Source organism: Pantherophis guttatus, chromosome 2 (genome assembly GCF_059756535.1).
Source record: "Pantherophis guttatus breed Tessera chromosome 2, ASM5975653v1, whole genome shotgun sequence".
Taxonomy (NCBI): Eukaryota; Metazoa; Chordata; class Lepidosauria; order Squamata; family Colubridae; genus Pantherophis; species Pantherophis guttatus.
The window spans coordinates 256,635,666-256,655,211 of record NC_142064.1 but is presented as its reverse complement, the minus strand read 5'-3'; the positions used below and the strand labels follow the sequence as shown (position 1 = coordinate 256,655,211).

Genomic DNA, 19,546 nt, shown 5'->3' with positions numbered 1-19,546 from the left:
CTAGCTGCTAGAAAGGAAAAAAAGCCCAGAATAGAGTGGGTGTGATTCTACTGAGTTGGTGCTGCAGAAAAACCTGTTCTGTTCTGTTCTGTTCTATTCTGTTCTATTCTGTTCTATTCATTTCTGCACATTCTAATATTTTCTTAATCATATTTTCATCCGTAGGGATCTCTTCACTTTTACAATTTTGTGCAAATACAATTCTAGCTGCAGTTATTACATGAATAATCAAGTATACATTTTCTTTACTATAAACGTCTGGTAGAATCCCAAACAGGAATAGTTCAGGTTTTAAACTGATATGTTTCCATGTCATCTTCTCCAACCACATACCTCCAATGTCTTTTCTAGGAATGATTTCTTTTCCCCTATTCCTCACCTTGAAAAAGGCAAATCATTATTGCTCATCCCAATTTGCTTTAGAGAAAAGGCTTTTGGGGAACCTGATGATTTTGTAAAACCTGAATTTGCAAAGTTTCTTTTTAAGTTCTTCTACAAGTGTCAGCCTCAACACTGGGCAACAATGGGCACTGCCAACTCTCTCCCACAATGAATCTTGCCTGGATGGGGTCCTGCCTGCTTTCAAAATGATTACCTTGGTACTCTGGAGAGTCAGCAACATATTTATTCATATTTATTTTATTTATTTATTAACAATGGTTAAACAGTAACTCCCAATAAAGTAAATGAATGACACCTTAAAATAGAGTGAGATCTCTGATATTTTCTCCCTACTGTTTCTTCCCCTTCCTTACATTTATTCTATAATTCCTATCACCCTCTCCGCTCTTTCTTTCCACCCTTCAACACTTTTGTGGCTTCCCTGTTCCTTTTGGTTTAGATAAAAGGGATACTTTTTAAAAACCGAATTCAAGGAGGGGACAGACTTTATGAGATAAGTTAATGTTTAGTGGCAGAGGAATCCCATTAACTGTAGTTAACTGTAGAATATAGGATAATAACTCTAAAGCCGTGAATGTTATTGTTCTTAGTCACAAAATCGTGTCTGACCCATCACCACCATGGACAACATTACTCCAGGCCTTTCTGTCCTCTACCATCCCCCAGAGACCATTTAAGCTCACACCGACTGCTTCAGTGACTCCATCCAGCCACCTCATTTTCTGTCGTCTCCAGCACCATAGTTCAAAGGCCTCAATTCTTTGATGCTCAGCCTTCTTTATGGAAACCATGAGTATTTTGCAGCTAATCTCTAGGTCTAAGGAAGGCTTGCTAAAGAGATATCCATCTTCAGATAGGTAATACCATTTGCTAATCTAGCACTTGAATCCCAACAGTTAGTCCTCTCCAGGGTGATATAACGGGAAGAAATAATATCATATGATCACAACCTATACATGTACACTTGGTAGCATCCCTTAATAGCATTCTTGAGGATTGGAAAGAAAAGGATCTTATATAGTTTTTCTGTGTAATTTTGCCACCTCTTCTTAATCTCTTCTGCCTCTGTTATGTCCCTACCGTTTTGGTCCTTTATTATGCCTATCTTTGCAGGAAACGTTCCCTTCATATCTCCAATTTTCTTGAAGAGATCTCTGGTCCTCCCAATTCTATTGTTTTCTTCTATTTCTTTGCACTGTTCATTTAAGAAGTATTCTTATCTCTTCTAGGTATTCTCTGGAATTCTGCATTCAATTGGGTGTATCTTTCTCTTTCTCCCTTGCCTTTCATTTCCCTTCTTTCCTCAGCTATTTGCAAAACTTCCTCTGACAGCCATTTTGCTTTCTTGCCTTTCTTTTTCTTTGGGATGGTTTTAGTTGCTACCTCTTGTACAATGTTGCGATACTCCGTCCATAGTTCTTAAGGCACTCTGTCTATCAGATCTAATTCCTTAAATCTATTTGTCACCTTTACTGTATATTCATCAGAGATATGATTTAGTTCACACCTGAGTGGTATGATTTTAATTACATTTTACGGATTGTTGTGAATTGATATGAGTGATATATTAGCTTTATAAATAGGTAAGTGGATTAAATAAATGCTTCAGTTTTGCAAAAAGTTTATTCTAAGCAGATTGAAACAGTTACAATAGTAAGAAACCTTCACACTTTCTTTTTGAGAAGACGATGGTGTGGAGGTTTCTTGCTATTGTAACCATTTTCCTTACCTGGCTCCTGAACTATAAGAATAATTTTCCTCATTTTTTTCCCCCAAGTCATAATGTGGAGAAAAAGGCAGAATCAGTTCTGGTGATTTTGATAGCATTCCTTTGATCCTGACATAACAAGCTTGCTATCTCTCTCTGATTTTTTTTTTTTTTTTTTTTTTTTTTTTTTTTGGCAAGAAGCTCCTAGTGGTGTCAATGGGACTTTTCTTCTCAGAGAAATTTCAAAAATGTCTATCACTTGCAAAATTCAAATAAATTGAATAATTTAATTGAAACGTCAACTTGGAAAGCATCCCTGGCCTGCTCTCGAGTTGCCATAGGCAAGTGGGATGGGAAACCGACAAAACAGCACAGCAGCCAAAGACAGATGCACATTCTAGAATTATATCTCTCAAGGCTGTATCCCAGGGTTACCACAGCAGCTGGAGGGGAGTGATCTCTACAGCCTGCAAAATTGCTCCGTTGGCAAATGTGATTGATGACACACCATGAGGGGAGGAGGAAAACAAGGTCATGGTTGGGGCATTATTTACGAGGGGTCAGATTTGGCTTCACTTGGGAAAGTGCCTACATGAAGCTCCTAATAACTAACTGGATTTCTTTTGAAGCTTGGTTTGAGGCTCATGATTTAATTAGGGCATCTGTCGGGTCCCTGACATGAATGAAGAGAAGTTGATTAACTTTTTGGCATTGCACTCAGTGGTGGGATTCAAGTAATTTAACAACCGGTTCTCTGCCCTAATGATTTCTTCCAACAACCAGTTTGCCAAACTGCTCAGAAAGTTAACAACCGGTTCTCCCAAAGTGGTGCGAACTGGATGAATCCCACCACTGATTGCACTACGTAGATATAAGGCTGCAGTAAATATGATATACTTTCATGAAAATCCAAACTGAAGATTTCTTTCTTTCTTTATTTGTCAAAGAAAAATGAGAACAAGAATAAGAGAATAAAAATTCAATGAAAGGTACGATAGAAGTGGTGAAATTCAATTTTTTTTACTACTAGTTCTGTGGATGTGGCTTGGTGGGCATGGTGTGGCTTGGTCAGTGTGGCAGGAGAAGGATACTGCAAAATCCCCATTCCCACGCCACTCCTGGCACCAGCCAAAGGTGGCATTTGCCAGTTCTCCAAACTACTCAAAATTTCCACTACTAGTTCTCCAGAACCTGTCAGAACCTGCTGAATTTTACCCCTGGACGATAGGCACATTAGTGCACTTATGCATGCTCTCTGTACTGACCACTTAAGTATGAAGTAAGATCCATGGAAGTCAATTTGTGACTGAAACTGTGAAAAATTGTAGCTGAGACAACTGAATCAGGTAGGGCATTCCAGACTTTGACAACTCTATTACAGAAATCATATTTTTACAGTAAAGTTTAGAACGATTTACATGGAATTTAAAATGTTCGGGCCTGGCCACAAGGGACGCAGTTCTAAATTATCCAAACTGAGAATTTTGAGCCTAGTAGCATAGGGAATTCTATTGTGTAAAGAATTGTGCAAGACTTTTCTTGTGAAGTACTTCTGAACCCACTCAATTGTACTGATGTCAGATATATGGTGGGGATTCCAAAGAGTTGAACAATACTCTAAGATTGGTCTAGCATAGGTTTTATAAGCTCTAATTAGCAATACAATGTTTCCAGAAAAAAAAGCTTCGTCAAATTAACTTTACAACTCTTAATGCTTTTTTAGCAATGCTGTTACAGTGAGCGTTGGAGCATAAATTGTCAGAGATACAGTAAGTACAGCTATGTCCTTAACAAGGTGAGGGTCATCTGCTAGATCAGAGATCCCCAACCTTTTGGACCTCAGGGACCACTGAATTCATAATTTTAAATCCCGCAGACCGCTAATATGATCTGCCTAATGATCGGCTGGGTGGGTGTGGCCAACTTGATGTCACTCATATCAAAGGGCGCTTGCCAGCCTCTACTTGCCACTCCTCGCCTACCCGCCTGGGCTCCTTAGGGCCCCAAGAGGAAGCAGTTGTTGGAGCTAAGCAGCCACCATGAGAAAGAGTTGGCAAAACATCTGGCTCAGTTCAAATTGGATCTGACCAAGAAGGAGGCTCAGCAGAAGCACCTCACTGAGGACTACAAGCATTGGCTTTCCATGCAGAAGGAAGACCTGTGGGACTACAAGGCCAGTTACTGGCGCCCCAGTTAGGGCCCCAGTTGTTGGAGCTAAGCAGCCACCACCAGTTGGTGACCACTGTGCTAGATCAATGCCACTTTTCTTATACTTGACATTCTGCTTATGTTTACTAATATATAAGACAGAGCATTTATGAATTGAAATTTGAAGTTGCCAAATAGATGACCATTCAGACACCATTCAGAAACATAGTTGAGATCACTTTGCAAAACAACAGAATTATCTGTAGAATTGAATAATTTTACATCATCGGCAAAAAGAATGCAATTCCTTTTAAGTTGATCACATAAATCATTGATATAGAGCAAAAAAAGATGATGAAATTTTTTACATTGCAGTGAGAACACCTTCTACCAAATTCTGCCCTTCTTGTTGGCTGTTCATGAAGTCAACCAGAATTCAAGGCTCTTACCCAACATCACCCTGGGCTACAACTTCTATGGGACCTTTTTCAATGCAAGAATGACATATGAGGCCATGCTGGATGTGCTGTCTACAGGAGAGGAGAACATCCCAAACTACAGATGTGGAAGACAAAAGAACCTGCTGGCGATTCTTGAAGAGATGGATTCTGAACTCTTTGATCATATTTCCAATGTCTTGAGCATCTATAAAATTCCACAGGTATAAAGCCAAAGAAATTAATTCTGGGTTGTAAAATGTTCAGATTTGCCTAGAAGGCAGCAGTAGAGGGTAAGCTATAGAGCTTGATATTGGTGTATTTTGAGCGCTGTACACAATTGCAAAGTGTGAGCTCACAGAACCAGTTTTTAAACAGGTTGCAGTCTACCATTCTATGAATATACATACTTTGGCTTTGGGCCATGTGGCCAGCAGACCTCTGGTAGTAGAAAAAGTCTGGGTGTGACCATTGGTAATTTTGAAAATTATTACTTTCGAAAAGTAAGACTTTGTCATAGAATGTATGAGGGTTGAATGAGTGACTTTTAAACATTTTGAAAATTTAGTGACCAATACAAAAGAGATTTTTTTCCATAGAATCATAGAATAAAAGTCCAACTCCTTACACAGAGGAGGAATGGTCAGACCACTACAGCCAAATTGCTGTCCAAGTTTTCCTTGAAAATAACCAGCAGTGGAGCTCCAGGAGGCAGGATGTTCCAACTCTTCATAACTCTCACAGTGAGGAATTCCTCATTTTTATAATGTTGAGACTGAAGTAAAAAATTCAAAAGAAAGATATGAAAAAACAATAAATGGGTCAAGATAAGTAGAAGGCACCTCCAGAAAGCAGCTTTTACATACTTTCTCTAGTATGCATAAAAAGAATAGTGTACATAAAAAAGGCTGAGCGCCAAAGAACTGAGGCCTTTGAACTATGGTGCGGAAGATGACTCCTGCAAGTCCCTTGGACTGCAAGATGATCAACTGGTTAGTCCTAGAGCAGGGGTCCCCAACCTTTTGGACCTCAGGGACCATTAAATTCATAATTTTAAATCCCTGCCTAATGACCGGCTGGCTGGGTGTGGTCAACTTGATGTCACTCACATTGAGGGGCGCCTCGCCAGCCTCCTAGCCTACCCGCCTGGGCCCCTTAGGGCCCCAACAGGAAGCAGTTGTTGGAGCTAAGCAGCCAACACGAGAAAGAGTTGGCAAAACATCTGGCTCAGTTCAAATTCAATCTGACCGAGAAGGAGGCTCAGCAGAAGCACCTCACTGAGGACTACGAGCATAGGCTTTCCAAGCAGAGGGAAGACCTGCGGGAGTACAAGGCCAGTTACTGGTACCTGGAGGCTCAGCAGACTGAGATGGTCAGCCAATTCTAGGCCATGATGCAGTCTCACTGGAACAAGGCCCTCCGGATCTTCGCCACCAGCGGCACTTCCCTCCAGCCTTCACCCAATGCCCTGCACCAGGGGGCTGAAACAAACCTCAAGTCAGAATTTCTTTCCCCCTCTGACCCACACAAGAAGTCCCCAAAGGGGGAGATTCTGCAGCAACACAAATGTTCTTTGCACATATCCGACCCAGGGGCCATAGTGTGAGGACCCCTGATTTAGTGCAATATAAAAAATGCAAATGAGGACCACCTAAATTTTCTGAGGACCACCTAAATTTTCTCGTGGACCACCAGTGGTCCATGGACCATCAGTTGGTGACCACTTTCCTAGAGGAGATCAACCCTGACTGCTCTTTAGAAGGCCAGATCCTGAAGATGAAACTCAAATACTTTGGCCACCTAATGAGAAGGAAGGACTCACTGGAGGAGACCCTAATGCTGGGTTAGGAAGAAGAAGGAGACGACAGAGAACGAGGTGGTTGGATTGAATCACTGAAGCAGTAGGCATGAGCTTAAATGGACTCCAGAGGATGATAGAGGACAGGAAGGCCTGGAGAAACATTGTCCATGGGGTCACGATGGGTCAGACACAGGGGTGAAATGTTTCCCCGTTAGGACTGGATCGCCCGAAAATGCCTGCTCCCCCCACCACCACCATGCCCAGCTGAGCCGCATGATCATCAGAGGCTTTTTATTTTTAGTTTTAAAAGCATTTTTTTACTTCTTCTTCCGCTTAAAAAATGCTTTTAAAAGTAAAAAAGAAGCCTCTGATGATCACGCGGCTCAGCTGGGATCGTCAGAGGCTTTTTAAAGCATTTTTTTAACCACCTCTTCCACTGAAGAGTTTGCAGAAAAAAATGCTTTAAAGTCTCTCTGACAATCCCAGCTGAGTTGACTGATCGGCAGAGGCTTTTGAAAGCATTTTTTTGCATTTGCAGAAAAAAATGCTTTAAAAGGTTAAAAAAAAAAAGTTGGCCACGCCCACCAAGCCACGCCCACAGAACCGGTAGTAACACATTTTACATTTCACCCCTGGTCAGACATGACTTCACAACTAACAACAACAATTAATGTACAACACAGAAGAAAGTATGTCATAATATTCTTTCCTATTTTGAACTGGAGCTTGGCAAAATGCCAGTTGATTTGGTTTTTTTTTTAAGGGAGGTTATTAAACTGACTTCTGCATTTCAAATGTTTGAAAGAAATTCAGCCAATTAAAGAGTTTATATAGAATTATTTCAAATCAATTATATGAATGAAGACAATGAAATAATACACCAATATTAAACAATTCCTGAGGGGGGTTGTAACAATATTTCAAGCCCAACAAACAAAAAAATCAAATAAGTAGTAATAATCTATGAGAAATTAATATGTTTGTCAGTTTAAAAAGATATTCCATGAGTATATAGCAGTTTTCCAGTATTTTTGAGGCTGCCATAAAGAGGAGGATGTCAATTTATTTTCCAAAGCACCAGAAGGCAAGACAAGAAGCAATGGATGGAAGTTAATCAAGGAGGGAAGCAACCTGGAATTAAGGTTTTGAGGACAATTAATCATTGGAACAGATTGCCTTCAGAAGTGGTGGGTGCTTCATCACTGGACAGTCACTTGTGTAAAGTGGTCTTGGTTCTGCTGCTTGAGCAGGGGGGTTGGACTAGGGCAGGGGTGTCACTCAATTTCATTGAGGGCCAAATCCAGGTTGTGTCTGACTTCGGGCGTAGGCATGGACAAGGTGGGAATGGGCAGCATGATGTCACTTGTGTCAGGGGCACCTGTGGTGGCCTGAATGCTCTGCCAGAGAAAATGGGCTCCGAAGCTCCATTTTCATCTGGGATGGCCTCCTGCAACCCTCTGCCAGCTTAAACAGAACTCGGAGGGGGCATGCATGGCCCTCGCAAGCTTAATTTTTGGCTGGGAAGCCTCTTGCAACCCTCTGCTTGCCAAAACAGAGCTCGGGAGGGCCATGCCCAGCCCTCTCTAACTCCATTTTTACTGGCAGAGGCACTGTGGGCTGGTCTTTTGCTATTTCAAGGGCGGCCACACAGGCCAGATCGAAGCACCCTGCAGGCCAGATCCAGCCCTCGGGCCTTGAGTTTGATACCCCTGGACTAGGGTCTCCTGCTTGAGCAGGTGGTTGAAATAGAAGACTTTCCAGCTCTATTCTGATTGACTAATTGACTGAATGGATGGGTGACCCACAGAGTTATAATGTAACAGAAGGGTGTGCTCTATGAGGACCACCAATGAACATCACCCACAGATAATTCAGAGCTCCCTGGTTTCAAAGGCAGCATACAAGACAACAGGACAGAACATCCAGAGAACCAGCAAAATTCATGCAAAATTCATCGTTTGAAATGTCTCTCAGCAGTGTGGAAAGGCCCTTAGATTTACCATCTGACTTTTATCATTAAAACTGGCACAAACTACTGTTGGAAGAAATATCCTTCTGGGTTCAGTTACAAATGGGGGAAAAGCACTGGAAGTTATTATAAATTAGATGGAAGTTACTTGGAAAGACGGTATTAATGGTGGACAGGATCATATGCTTTGATCATGTTGGGTGAAGAAAAAAAGGGAAGAGATGCTGAGAGTGCCTGAGTTTTATGCCCCCTCTGAATTTGAATTTTATTCTGATTGGTTGTCAGACTCCCATGGGGGCATACAGGGGCAACTTTGTAAGTTGTGTTTGAGTCCATGATTGGTTGAGCCTTGCTGGATGGTGATGTACTGAAAGGGCTTTGGAATTGCTATTATAGTTCTGCTTGAAGCAGGTAGATCTTTGTTATGTAGAATAGACCGGCTCAGGCCTTAAAGACCCATTGACAAAGGGAGGGGGGGCTGAGTTTCTGCCTCCATTTTAGGGGAAATATTCTTCCCTTTTAATATTTCCTAAAATATCTCATGTTCCTAGGAGGGGCTGGGTGCTAACTTCCTACACTACCAGTACCTTCTCATTTATCTTAGATCAACTATAATGTCATCAACCAGACAGCTGAGAAAAATCATCATTTTCCTTTTTCATATCGGATGACCCCAAACCAAGAACCTCCTTACTCAGCAATCGTCCAGCTGCTCCTGCACTTCCAATGGACGTGGATCGGCCTCCTTTCTCAGGACAATGAAAAAGGAGAAAAATTCAAAAGACGCTTGGAAGTTCTTGCTCTAAAAAATGGGATTTGCATTGTCCTCTCAGGATTTGTCCCAGAAGCAATTCTGCCGACAAGTGCTGGAGAAACTCTCATGCAAGAAAAAAGGAACATGTTCCTTTCTCTTATCATGAGTCAAATAAAAATTATAGTATGCCAACTGGATTTTCAGGCCTCAGGAATGTTAGCAACAATAATAAAAACGATTGATATGACTAATACATCCATTGTGGGAAGGGTGTGGATTGCAACAACTTTGACAGCTTTAAGTGTAGATAGTTTTGACCTCTATGTTGATCTCCAAAATAAATATGCTTTGTTTTCCTTCCTCATCAAGACAAAGAGAAGGATTCAGTATTATGACTTTACTTCTCATGCATCTATGTTCTCATCGTATGGAAAGGAAGCATTCCAATGTTCTTATTCAAGTCCTGTGTTATCTAAGAAAGTTTGGAAAAAATGTAGAGAAAAGGAGAATTGGGAATTTCCACCCCATGATGTCATTGCAAGAATCATGTCTCGGGACTCCTCCAGTATTTCCCAAATAATTCAAATTGTGGCCTGGGTCCTCAGTGCTGCCTCTTCCTCCCAATGGAGTAAGAGGAGAATGCAAGTTGGAGACCATCAACCACCTCAGATTGTACAGCCATGGCAGGTAAGTCTTCTCCTTTGAGGTTACATTAAGTCTCCCCATCCAATTTCTCAATATTAAATTAGATGTAGAAAGGGGTGAGATATTCCAAAGAACAGTTGCCCAGTTTGTGGTATTTGAGAGTGGGTGTCAATCCTGAAGCTGACCTGACCGAGGCCATTTTGATTTTCAGTGTTGCCACATTGGAGCTGAGGGATGGAGAGGGAGGGGAGGAATAGAGATAGCTGGAGTTTTGTAGCCAAAACAAAATACTTTCTCCTGGGAACCAAGGACATTCCCACCAATGGCCAGAGGGAGGATGAGTGAAGTCACCAGGCAACCGGATGACACCTTGATTGGACCATGTGACTGATTGTTTGGAAAGGGGAGGAAAACTTTTACTTTTAATTAGGTGAAAACTGTGGAAACATTTAGAGTCAGTTTTCACCAGCCTATGCCTATACGATTTGTCCAATAAAACTGATTTTTTTTCTTTAATTTTATTTATATGCCGCCCTTCTCCGGAGACTCAGGGTGGCTTACAATGCGTTAAGCAATAGCCTTCATACTTTTGTATATTTATACAAAGTCAGCTTATTGCCCCCACAAACTGGGTCCTCATTTAACCTACCTTAGAAAGGATGGAAGGCTGAGTCAACCTTGAGCCTTGGAGAGATTCGAACCAGCAGAAATTGCAGGCAGCTGTGTTAATAACAGGGTGCATTAAACCACTGTACTACCAAGGCTCTTTGAGGAACCTCCTTGCCTCAGAGTCCTGTTTGCTATGGGCATATTACTTGGAACCCTGATGGTGAGTTAGAGAGAGATGATAGAGAAACATCTTCCAAAGTTAAACAACCTGTGCTAGTTTGGGATGCTTTTGTGACAGAAATAGCTCTATGGTGACAACGTAATTTTCAAAACTAAACAAGCATCAGAATATTCCAGCAATCCTCAACCTTTATTGTGATCACAAAGTGGTCTCCAAGCTAAGGAATTCAGCTGGATTTTTTTTCTGGATTAAGATTGAATTTTGCTAGCTAACTCTGCTAACTTCATCTTCATCAGGTCTGAGGGCAAAATTGTATTCTCCCTCTTCTCCCATTACATGTTTTCCCATATCTGCAAGTGGTCTTGCCTCAGAGGGGGCTGTGATGGTGAAGCAGCAAAACATAGAACATAAAACATAGAATAATAAGAGTTTGAAAGGACCTCAGAGGTTTTTCTAGTCCAACCCACAAATTGAGCAGGAGACCCTGCACCATTTCAGACAAAGATGCAGCAGCTGCAGGCTTGTTGTAGCGAAAGTTACAGGAAGCTGCTCCCCTTCTTAAATGTGCTGCCGCCATTGCCACCCTGTTCCATGCACATGCGCACACCACTGATAAATGCTGAAGGAATAAGTAAATGGTGTGTGCATGTGCACCCAGCACATGGAACAGAGTGGCGATGGCAGCGACATGTTTAAGAAGGAGAGCGGCTCTGCTACAAGAAGCCTGCAGCTGCTGCATCTTTTGGGACAAGAAGCACCTACAGGAGCACCCAAAAAAAGAGAGGCTGCGGCTGCAGGCATCTTGCGACAAGGGGGGGGGGAGGCAAGATGCACGCTGCCATTCAGCCCAGTGGCGATGTCTCAGCCCTGGCTTGCCTTCCTTTAAGTTAAGGACACATAATGTGGCAAAAGGAGAGTGGGCAGCGGCTCAGGGACAAGGCCGGAGCCAGGAAATGATGCATTCTCTGACCCGGTCGAGACAGGCAGTGAGTGGGTGGCAGCTGCAAGGACTCTGGGAATCGCATTTTCCTGGGCCCGGGCCGTGGCACCCAACCCAAGTTGAACGGTGAGAAGGCGGCATGCATTGCTTACCTTTGGTGAGCTGAGCAGGAGAGGTGACTGGTGAGGCAAGTAGTTGGGCTGCATGGCAAAGGGAACTTACATACGGTGGGAGTGGGTGGGTGGGCTGAGCAGCCAGAAGCAGCGAGTGAGCCAGAAGGGGCGAGAGAGCTGGAAGAGGCGAGTGGGCATGTGTGGGCCACCAGGGATGATTGCTATGGTTCGGCGAACTGATTCCAATCATCCCTACCGGTTCACCCAAACCGGTCCAAACTAGTAGGATTTTACCCCTGCTGTAATTGTTGTTGGTATGTTTTAGCCTTCAGCTCCCTAATCATTTTTGTTGCTCATCTCTACAGTCTTTCCAGTGTTTCAATAACTTTTTTATATTGTGTTGATCAGAACTGGATGCAGTGTTCTAAATGTGGTCTTACTAAGGCTTTGTAAAGCAATATTAGAACTTCATGTGATCTTGATTCTATCCCTTTATTAATGCAGCTTAGGATTGCATTGGCATTTTTGTCTGCTGCCACACATTGTTGGCTCATATTTAAGTGATTGTTCACTAGGACTCCAAGATCCTTCTCACGGTTACTGGCATTAAGCCAAATTTCACGTAGTGTCAACTTGCAAAGCTTTCAAGTTGCCATGAGCAGGAGGGAGGAAGAACTGAAGTGAATTCCATACATTCTTTCTCACCGCAATCAGAAGGAGGGTGTTAGGTTTCACAGCCAGCCAAAGTGGTTAATTGGAGAATGTGATTTATGACATGGCCAGAGAGGAGGGGAGAGACAGGGTCATAGGGGAACATAAATCTACGTAGCATCAGTCCTAACTGCATCCGAGTATTGCCGGAATGGTGCTCCTAATAAATGAATATATTTCCTTGAAGTTTGGATCATGGTGCATGAATTAATTAGGGCATCTTTCGGAATCTTGACACGTAGTCTGTACCTATACTGTTGGTTTTTGTTGAATAAGTGTAAAACCTTACTTTTATCTATGTTGAATTTCATGTTGTTAGGTAGGGGACCATGTTCAATTTGTCAAGATCTTTTTGGATCTTGAGCTTGTCTTTTGGAGTGTTGGCTATTCCTGCCAGCTTAGTGTCATCTGCAAATTTGATCAGTTCCCCTTCAATTCCCTCACCTAGATCTTTTTTGAAGATATTGAAGAGTGCTGGGCCTCAAATGGAAACTTGAGGTACCCCATTGCTTACTTTCCTCCATGTGGATGAGGTTCCCCAGAGGACTACATGTTGAATATAATTTGTTATCCAGTTACAAAGCCACCTGATGGTGGTAGTGTTATCTATTCCATGTTTTCAAGAATTTGAGATAATGAATTATTTGGATGAGGGGACAGATGGGGAACTCATCAAATTTGCAGATGACACCAAGCTAGCAGGAGTAGCTAACACTTAGGAAGATAGGCTTAAGATACAGAAGGATCCTGACAGACTTGAACATTGCGCACTATCTAACAATATCAAATTTAATGGTTAAAAAAAGTAAGGTTCTACATTTAGGCAAGAAAACCAAAGTGCACAGGTACAGTATATGTGGTACCTTGCTCAATGGTAGTAACTATGAGAGGGATCTTGGAGTCCCAGTGGACAACCATTTAAATATGAGCCAGCAGTATGCAGCAGCTACCAAAAAAACCAACACAGTTGTGGGCTGCATAAACAGAGGAATAGAATCAAGATAACGGGAAGTGTTAATAACACTTTATAATTCCTTGGTAAGGCCATTCCTGGATTACTGCATCCAGTTTTGGTTGCCACAATGTAAAAAAAGATGTTGAGACTCTAGAAAGAGGGCAGAGAAGAGCAATAAAGATGATTAGAGGACTGGAGGCTAAAACATATGAAGAACGGTTGCAGGAACTGGTTAGTTAATGAAGAGAAGGACTGGAGAGACATGATAGCAGTGTTCCAATATCTCAGGGGCTGCCACAAAGAAGAGGGAATCAAGCTATACTCCAAAGCACCTGAGGGTAGGACAAGAAGCAATGGGTGGAAACTAATCAAGGAGAGATGCAACCTAGAACTAAGGAGAAATTTCCTGACAGTTAGAACAATTAATCAGTGGAACAACTTGCCTCCAGAAGCTGTGAATGCTCCAACACTGGACGTTTTTAAGAAGATGTTGGATAGCCATTTGTCTGAAGTGGTGTAGGGTTTCCTGCCTAAGCAGGGGGATGGACTAGAAGATCTCCAAGGTCCTTTCCAACTCTGTTATTCTCTCCTCTCCTCTCCTCTCCTCTCCTCTCCTCTCCTCTCCTCTCCTCTCCTCTCCTCTCCTCTCCTCTCCTCTTCTCTCCTCTCCTCTCCTCTCCTCTCCTCTCCTCTCCTCTCCTCTCCCCTTCCCTTCCCTTCCCTTCCCTTCTCTTCCCTTTCCTTCTATAAATATTTGAAAAAGAGCTGTAAATTCCTGGAGAATGACTGGAAGAAGCTTCCCATGAATCAATCTGTTTCAGACTGTAGTGATGATTTGAAGAGGTTAAATTATTCTGAGTACCTCCAATCCGGAATAATAGCAAGAAAAATATTGAATAAAGGCTCAAATTGGAATGTCTTTTTCTTTTTCCTGCAGCTTCATAGGTTCCTGAGAAACTTCCAACATCACAATATTTCCAGAGATGGGATTTTTTTTGATGAAAATGGAATTCCTGTTGGTGACTTTGATATCATGCAGTGGACATCAGCTTTGAAGAAATCAGATGCAGGGGTGAAAATTGGGAATGTAGAAAGACAAGCCTCCTCAGATATCAAGATATCTGTCAATCAAAGCACCATCCAATGGCCAACTTTATTTAACAAAGTAGTTGAGGCTGCTTGGATTTTGCTCTTCTATTTATCTCCATATGTGGAAATTTTTCTGCTCAGAAGTAATTTTTATTGAGGCCAGTTGAGTTACCCTTCAATTCCCTCACTTCCAAATAAGAGAACTTAAAGCCTCATTAATTCATTAGATATCATTTTACTTTAGAGGTTTTATAATAATCTATCACACACTGGAATCTGCGTTGTATTGCGGGTTTTGCAATCTACATTATTAAACTGGAATATGTTGCCATAATTTATAGTACATCAAATTTATCTTGTTTTCAGTAAGAGAAAATCCAGAATATCTATGGAGATTCTCAGTCATCCAGGTTGTATTAAAGGTGCTTTTTCAAAAGGCATCTGGACTTTGTTTTCCCTTGAAGATGTTTCACTTCTCATCCAAGAAGCTTCTTCAGTTCTGACTTAATGGTGGAGGATGGAAAGATTTGGAAATGCTGAAATGACTGTGTTGTAAACAGGATATACATATAGATTCAGGAATTGCAGAAAGGTTCCACATCCATTTGAACTATTCAGGTGACCCTGAGGGTGCAGATAAATTTCACGTGGCCTCAACAACTTTCAGAAAGACTGCTAACGACCAGATAACTGCAAGGATTATAAATCCTTCCATACTTCACCATTCAGTCAAAACTGAAGAAGCTTCTGGAATGAAAAGTGGAATGTCTTTAAGGAAAAACAAAGATCAGTTGTCTTTTGAAAAAGCACCTTTGGGAGAAAAATCCAGAATATGAAAAGCAAAGATGGAGAAAAAATATATACCGTATTTTTCGGAGGATTAGACACTCCGGAGTAAAAGGTGCCCCTTAGTTTTGGGGGAGGAAAATAAGAAAAAAAAATCTGCCTCTGCCTACCAGCATCCATCAGTATTCAGCTGGCTAGCATCCTGTCAGTGTGTGAGAGAGTTGAGGGCTGTTTGGAAATTGAAACATTATTTGCTGTGGGAGCAACATGAATGGAACCTGGGCGTGGCTTAGGTCAATTGTTCTAAAGCTGCATGCTGTGCTGATCTCTGAAACTGAAACTGAAACTCCTCTGTTCTACTTGTGTTTTCCTTGCTGCTGCAAACTGTGACAGTCCTTGCACAAACAGCCAGGTCAGCCTCAGCACATTATTGTAGCCTGATTCAGTATGAGCAACTGATTGGTGGGTGAATTGGTCTCCCAGAATACCCCCAATCAGCTGATCCAGGCTGCAGGGATTGCCGAAGACCATTGCTTCCTCCGTGCCTCGCATTTTTGGCTACGTTGATGCATTGAAATTTTCACCTCTTTTGGGGGGGAGGGAAGTGTGTCTTATATTCCAAAAAATACAAGTAAGTTATATCATTCTTACATATGCCCTCAGGAGAAACACCTTTTGTAATGGAACTACTTTCCTTTGGAGAAAAAAAATAAGGCAGTGAGTCTGTTTTGGGATCTACAATGGAGATTGATAGACAAAGAGAAAGATCTTTCATTTGCCGCTTCAAAGTAGAGTAATTACAGTTCATGCCACTACTTCTTGACTGATTTTACTCAATGTGCTCCTGAGCTTTTGGAAGCCACTTGATTTCAGTAAATCCTTCTAATTCATACAGTATATCACCCTGACTAATTTTTCTGTTTATGTTTAGATGGTGCCTTATTCAAGATGTACAGAAAGTTGCTCCCCAGGTTATTCCAAGCTTGTGAGAGAGGGAGCCCCAGTTTGCTGCTACGACTGTTCTCTGTGTATGGAAGGAACATTCTCTGTGCAAGAAGGTACATAGGTGGCTCCAAAAAAAATCAAGATACAATCAATATTCTATCTTGTTTTTGGGGGGATATTTGATAAAGAAGCAAGAAAAACATTAAATTTCTTGAAGGCATCCACAAACTTCAAAGATTGGGCACTATCACCAAATTTGGATGATGTTGTGAGCATTAAAATAAATAATGAAAGGTTGCTGATTTCCACTGAGTTGTTACTTTTTTGCTTGGTTTTGGGAAAGAGGACAAGTTTTGAGAGCTGATAATCACATTCATCTTCAGCTTTTAAAAAGACTGTTTGATTATTTTAACTAATGCTGTATAATATTAATATCACTGGGGAGAAATATTATTCTTTGAAAATGCAGTATTTGTTTTCTGATGCAGTTTTCATGCTCCTACAGCTGCAGAAACAGATTCATGTTAACTATTTTTTTTCTCAGATGCAGCCCATTGTGAAAAGTGTCCAGATGACCAGTATTCCAATAAGAAGCGAGATCAGTGTGTCCCAAAAAGTATAAGCTTCTTATCCTATCAAGAATTGTTAGGGTTCATCCTGGCTTTCTTTGCCATCGCTTTGTCCCTAACCACCACCTTTATTCTGGGAATCTTCATGAAATACCGAGACACTCCCATAGTCAAAGCCAACAACTGTGAACTCACCTACATCCTTCTAGTTTCACTCCTGCTTTCTTTCTTGACCTCCCTTCTATTCATCGGTCGCCCCGTGAAAATGACCTGTCTCCTCCGACAAACCATTTTCAGTGTTGTTTTCTCAGTTGCTGTGTCTTCCTTGCTGGCCAAGACTGTCATGGTGGTGGTGGCCTTTCTGGCCACAAAGCCAGGCAGCAGCATGAGGAAATGGCTGGGGAAGAGTCTGGCCAACTCTATTGTTTTATCCTGCTCTGGTATTCAAGTAGGCCTCTGTATGATGTGGCTGGGAGTCTTTCCCCCATTCCCAGATTCTGACTTTCATTCCCAACCAGAACACATCCTGCTGCAGTGCAATGAAGGCTCTGTCACCATGTTCTACTCTGCTCTTGGCTACATGGGTTTTTTGGCTGCCATCTGTTTCTTGGTGGCATTTCTGGCTCGAAACCTTCCAGGGGCTTTTAATGAAGCCAAACTGATCACCTTCAGCATGTTGGTTTTCTGTAGCGTTTGGATCTCCTTTGTTCCCACTTATCTGAGCACCAAGGGGAAATACATGGTAGCCGTGCAGATCTTCTCCATCCTGGCCTCTGGCCTGGGTTTACTGGGCTGCATCTTTATTCCCAAATGCTACATTATTATCCTGAGACCTGCCATGAACACCAAAGAACATCTGATGATAAAAAATCATTAAGTTTCTTTATTTTGATGTTTATTTTTGTACAGTTTACATGCAGCATAAAATCACATACTCTGAAGTAATGTTTTCTGTGTTGTTACTTATCTTTCTTCATTCCTTGTGAATTTTTAATTATAATAATTATAATAATTTAGTAGTAAAGTTGCTAAAACAACTCAAATTATCTGAAATAATTATATCCTTCAATTATCCTAAACTGAATTCATATTATGAAATTAATAAAATCTCTGAAACCAAGCCAGATAAACTGTGACCAGATATGTTCTGATATGGTTTTAGATTAAATTTATGGCTAATGATGGTGTGTGTTTTTGTCACTATATAGGTTGGTGAGCTGGTGTTATATGTTACTTTCTGGGGTGATGTTCTGACTTTCTTTAAAAGAAATAGTTAATTTCAAATATTGTATATATTTGATTGATATCTTCTGGCTCGATAATGTATGATCATTCATAGTTAGGTAAATGAGATAGATAAATGTGTTAGATAAATAAGAGAGATAGAGAGATAGAGAGATAAAGAGAGAGAGAGAGAGAGAGAGAGAGAGAGAGAGAGAGAGAGAGAGAGAGAGAGAGATGGATGGGAGAGATCAAGAAAGAGAAAAACAGATATGTTTTTCCATATATGAAGAATAGATAAAATATCAACATGACCATTGGAGCAGCTTTATTTTTTTTCTCCATCCCTTTGAATAAATTAATGAGACAAATTATTATTTTTGGCAATCTTCAATAAAAAGAAAAATGTGTACAACTCTGAATGATTTTTTTGGGGGGGGGGGATCATGTAGATATGATGTGACAATGAAAATGTCCTTTTGAGTATTGAATTTCGTTCCTGTTTTTTATCCATGTCCATTTCCATATCAATATCCATTTCCATTTCCATTTCCATACACAGTGTATGTGTGTCTCTGTGTGTGTCATGCCAACCTAGCAATACAAAAGCATGTAAATGCAGAAGATAAATAGGTACCACTTTAGTGGGAAAGTAACAATGTTCCATGCAACTTCAGTGTATAGTCATGCCAGCCACATGACCATCGAAGCATCTTCAGATAAAAGCTCTTCATTTGTGAATCAAAGATTCACCGCTCCTTGGGTTGGTCATGACTGACAGGGAAAATCTTTACCTATACCCACTTAAACCTTTACCTAGAAATATATAAATATGTTTTTGTGCATGTGTCCTTTCTTTGTCTTTGTCTTTTTGTCAGTCAGCCCTTCGGTGTATTACAGATTATGAAAGCTAAATCACATAAATCAGTACTACTTTTATCTGACCTTGTCTTGCTAATGGTCTATCAATGCCATTTCCTCTGCCTTCTGCACTATCTCTCTTTGGATATTGAGAAAGCATTGGAAAAGCAAAGCAATTGCAATGTATTTTTATTCACATACTGATCAGTTTCACTCATTATGCTAAATCAGGATTCTAGATTGTCCTAATTTTGATTTATGTCATTGCAGTGTCGAATCTATCCTAGCCACTTCTAGGTTATCTGCAAAGATTAGAAACATTTCCTCCCTCCAATTGTTTATCATATCAAAGTGTCCAGAACCCAGCACTCAACAAGAATGAACTCAACAAGAATAAAATGTTATCGGCCCCCTAAGCAGGGCGTTGGACTAGGAGACCTCCATGGTCCCTTCCAACTCTGTTATTCTATTCTATTCTATTCTATTCTATTCTATTCTATTCTATTCTATTCTATTCTATTCTATTCTATTCTATCCTCTCTAAGCAGTTTACAGAGTCAGCCTATTGCCCCCAACAATCCAGGTCCTCATTTTACCGACCTCGGAAGGATAGAAGTCTGAGTCAACCTTGAGCCTGGTGAGATTCGATCTGCCAAACTGCTGGCAACCAGTGATCAGCAGAAGTAGCCTGCAGTACTGCAC

General features: G+C 41.2%; 1 protein-coding gene across 1 annotated transcript; it reads left to right on the top strand.

Annotated features, from left to right (window-relative positions):
• Positions 1 to 16,733: 16,733 nt before the first annotated feature.
• Positions 16,734 to 17,639, top strand: LOC132711481 (vomeronasal type-2 receptor 26-like; the record flags this gene model as incomplete). The annotated part of the gene is made up of 1 exon (XM_060690588.2): positions 16,734 to 17,639. A coding segment is annotated over one exon (906 nt), but the record flags the coding sequence as incomplete, so codon positions are not given.
• Positions 17,640 to 19,546: the final 1,907 nt, after the last annotated feature.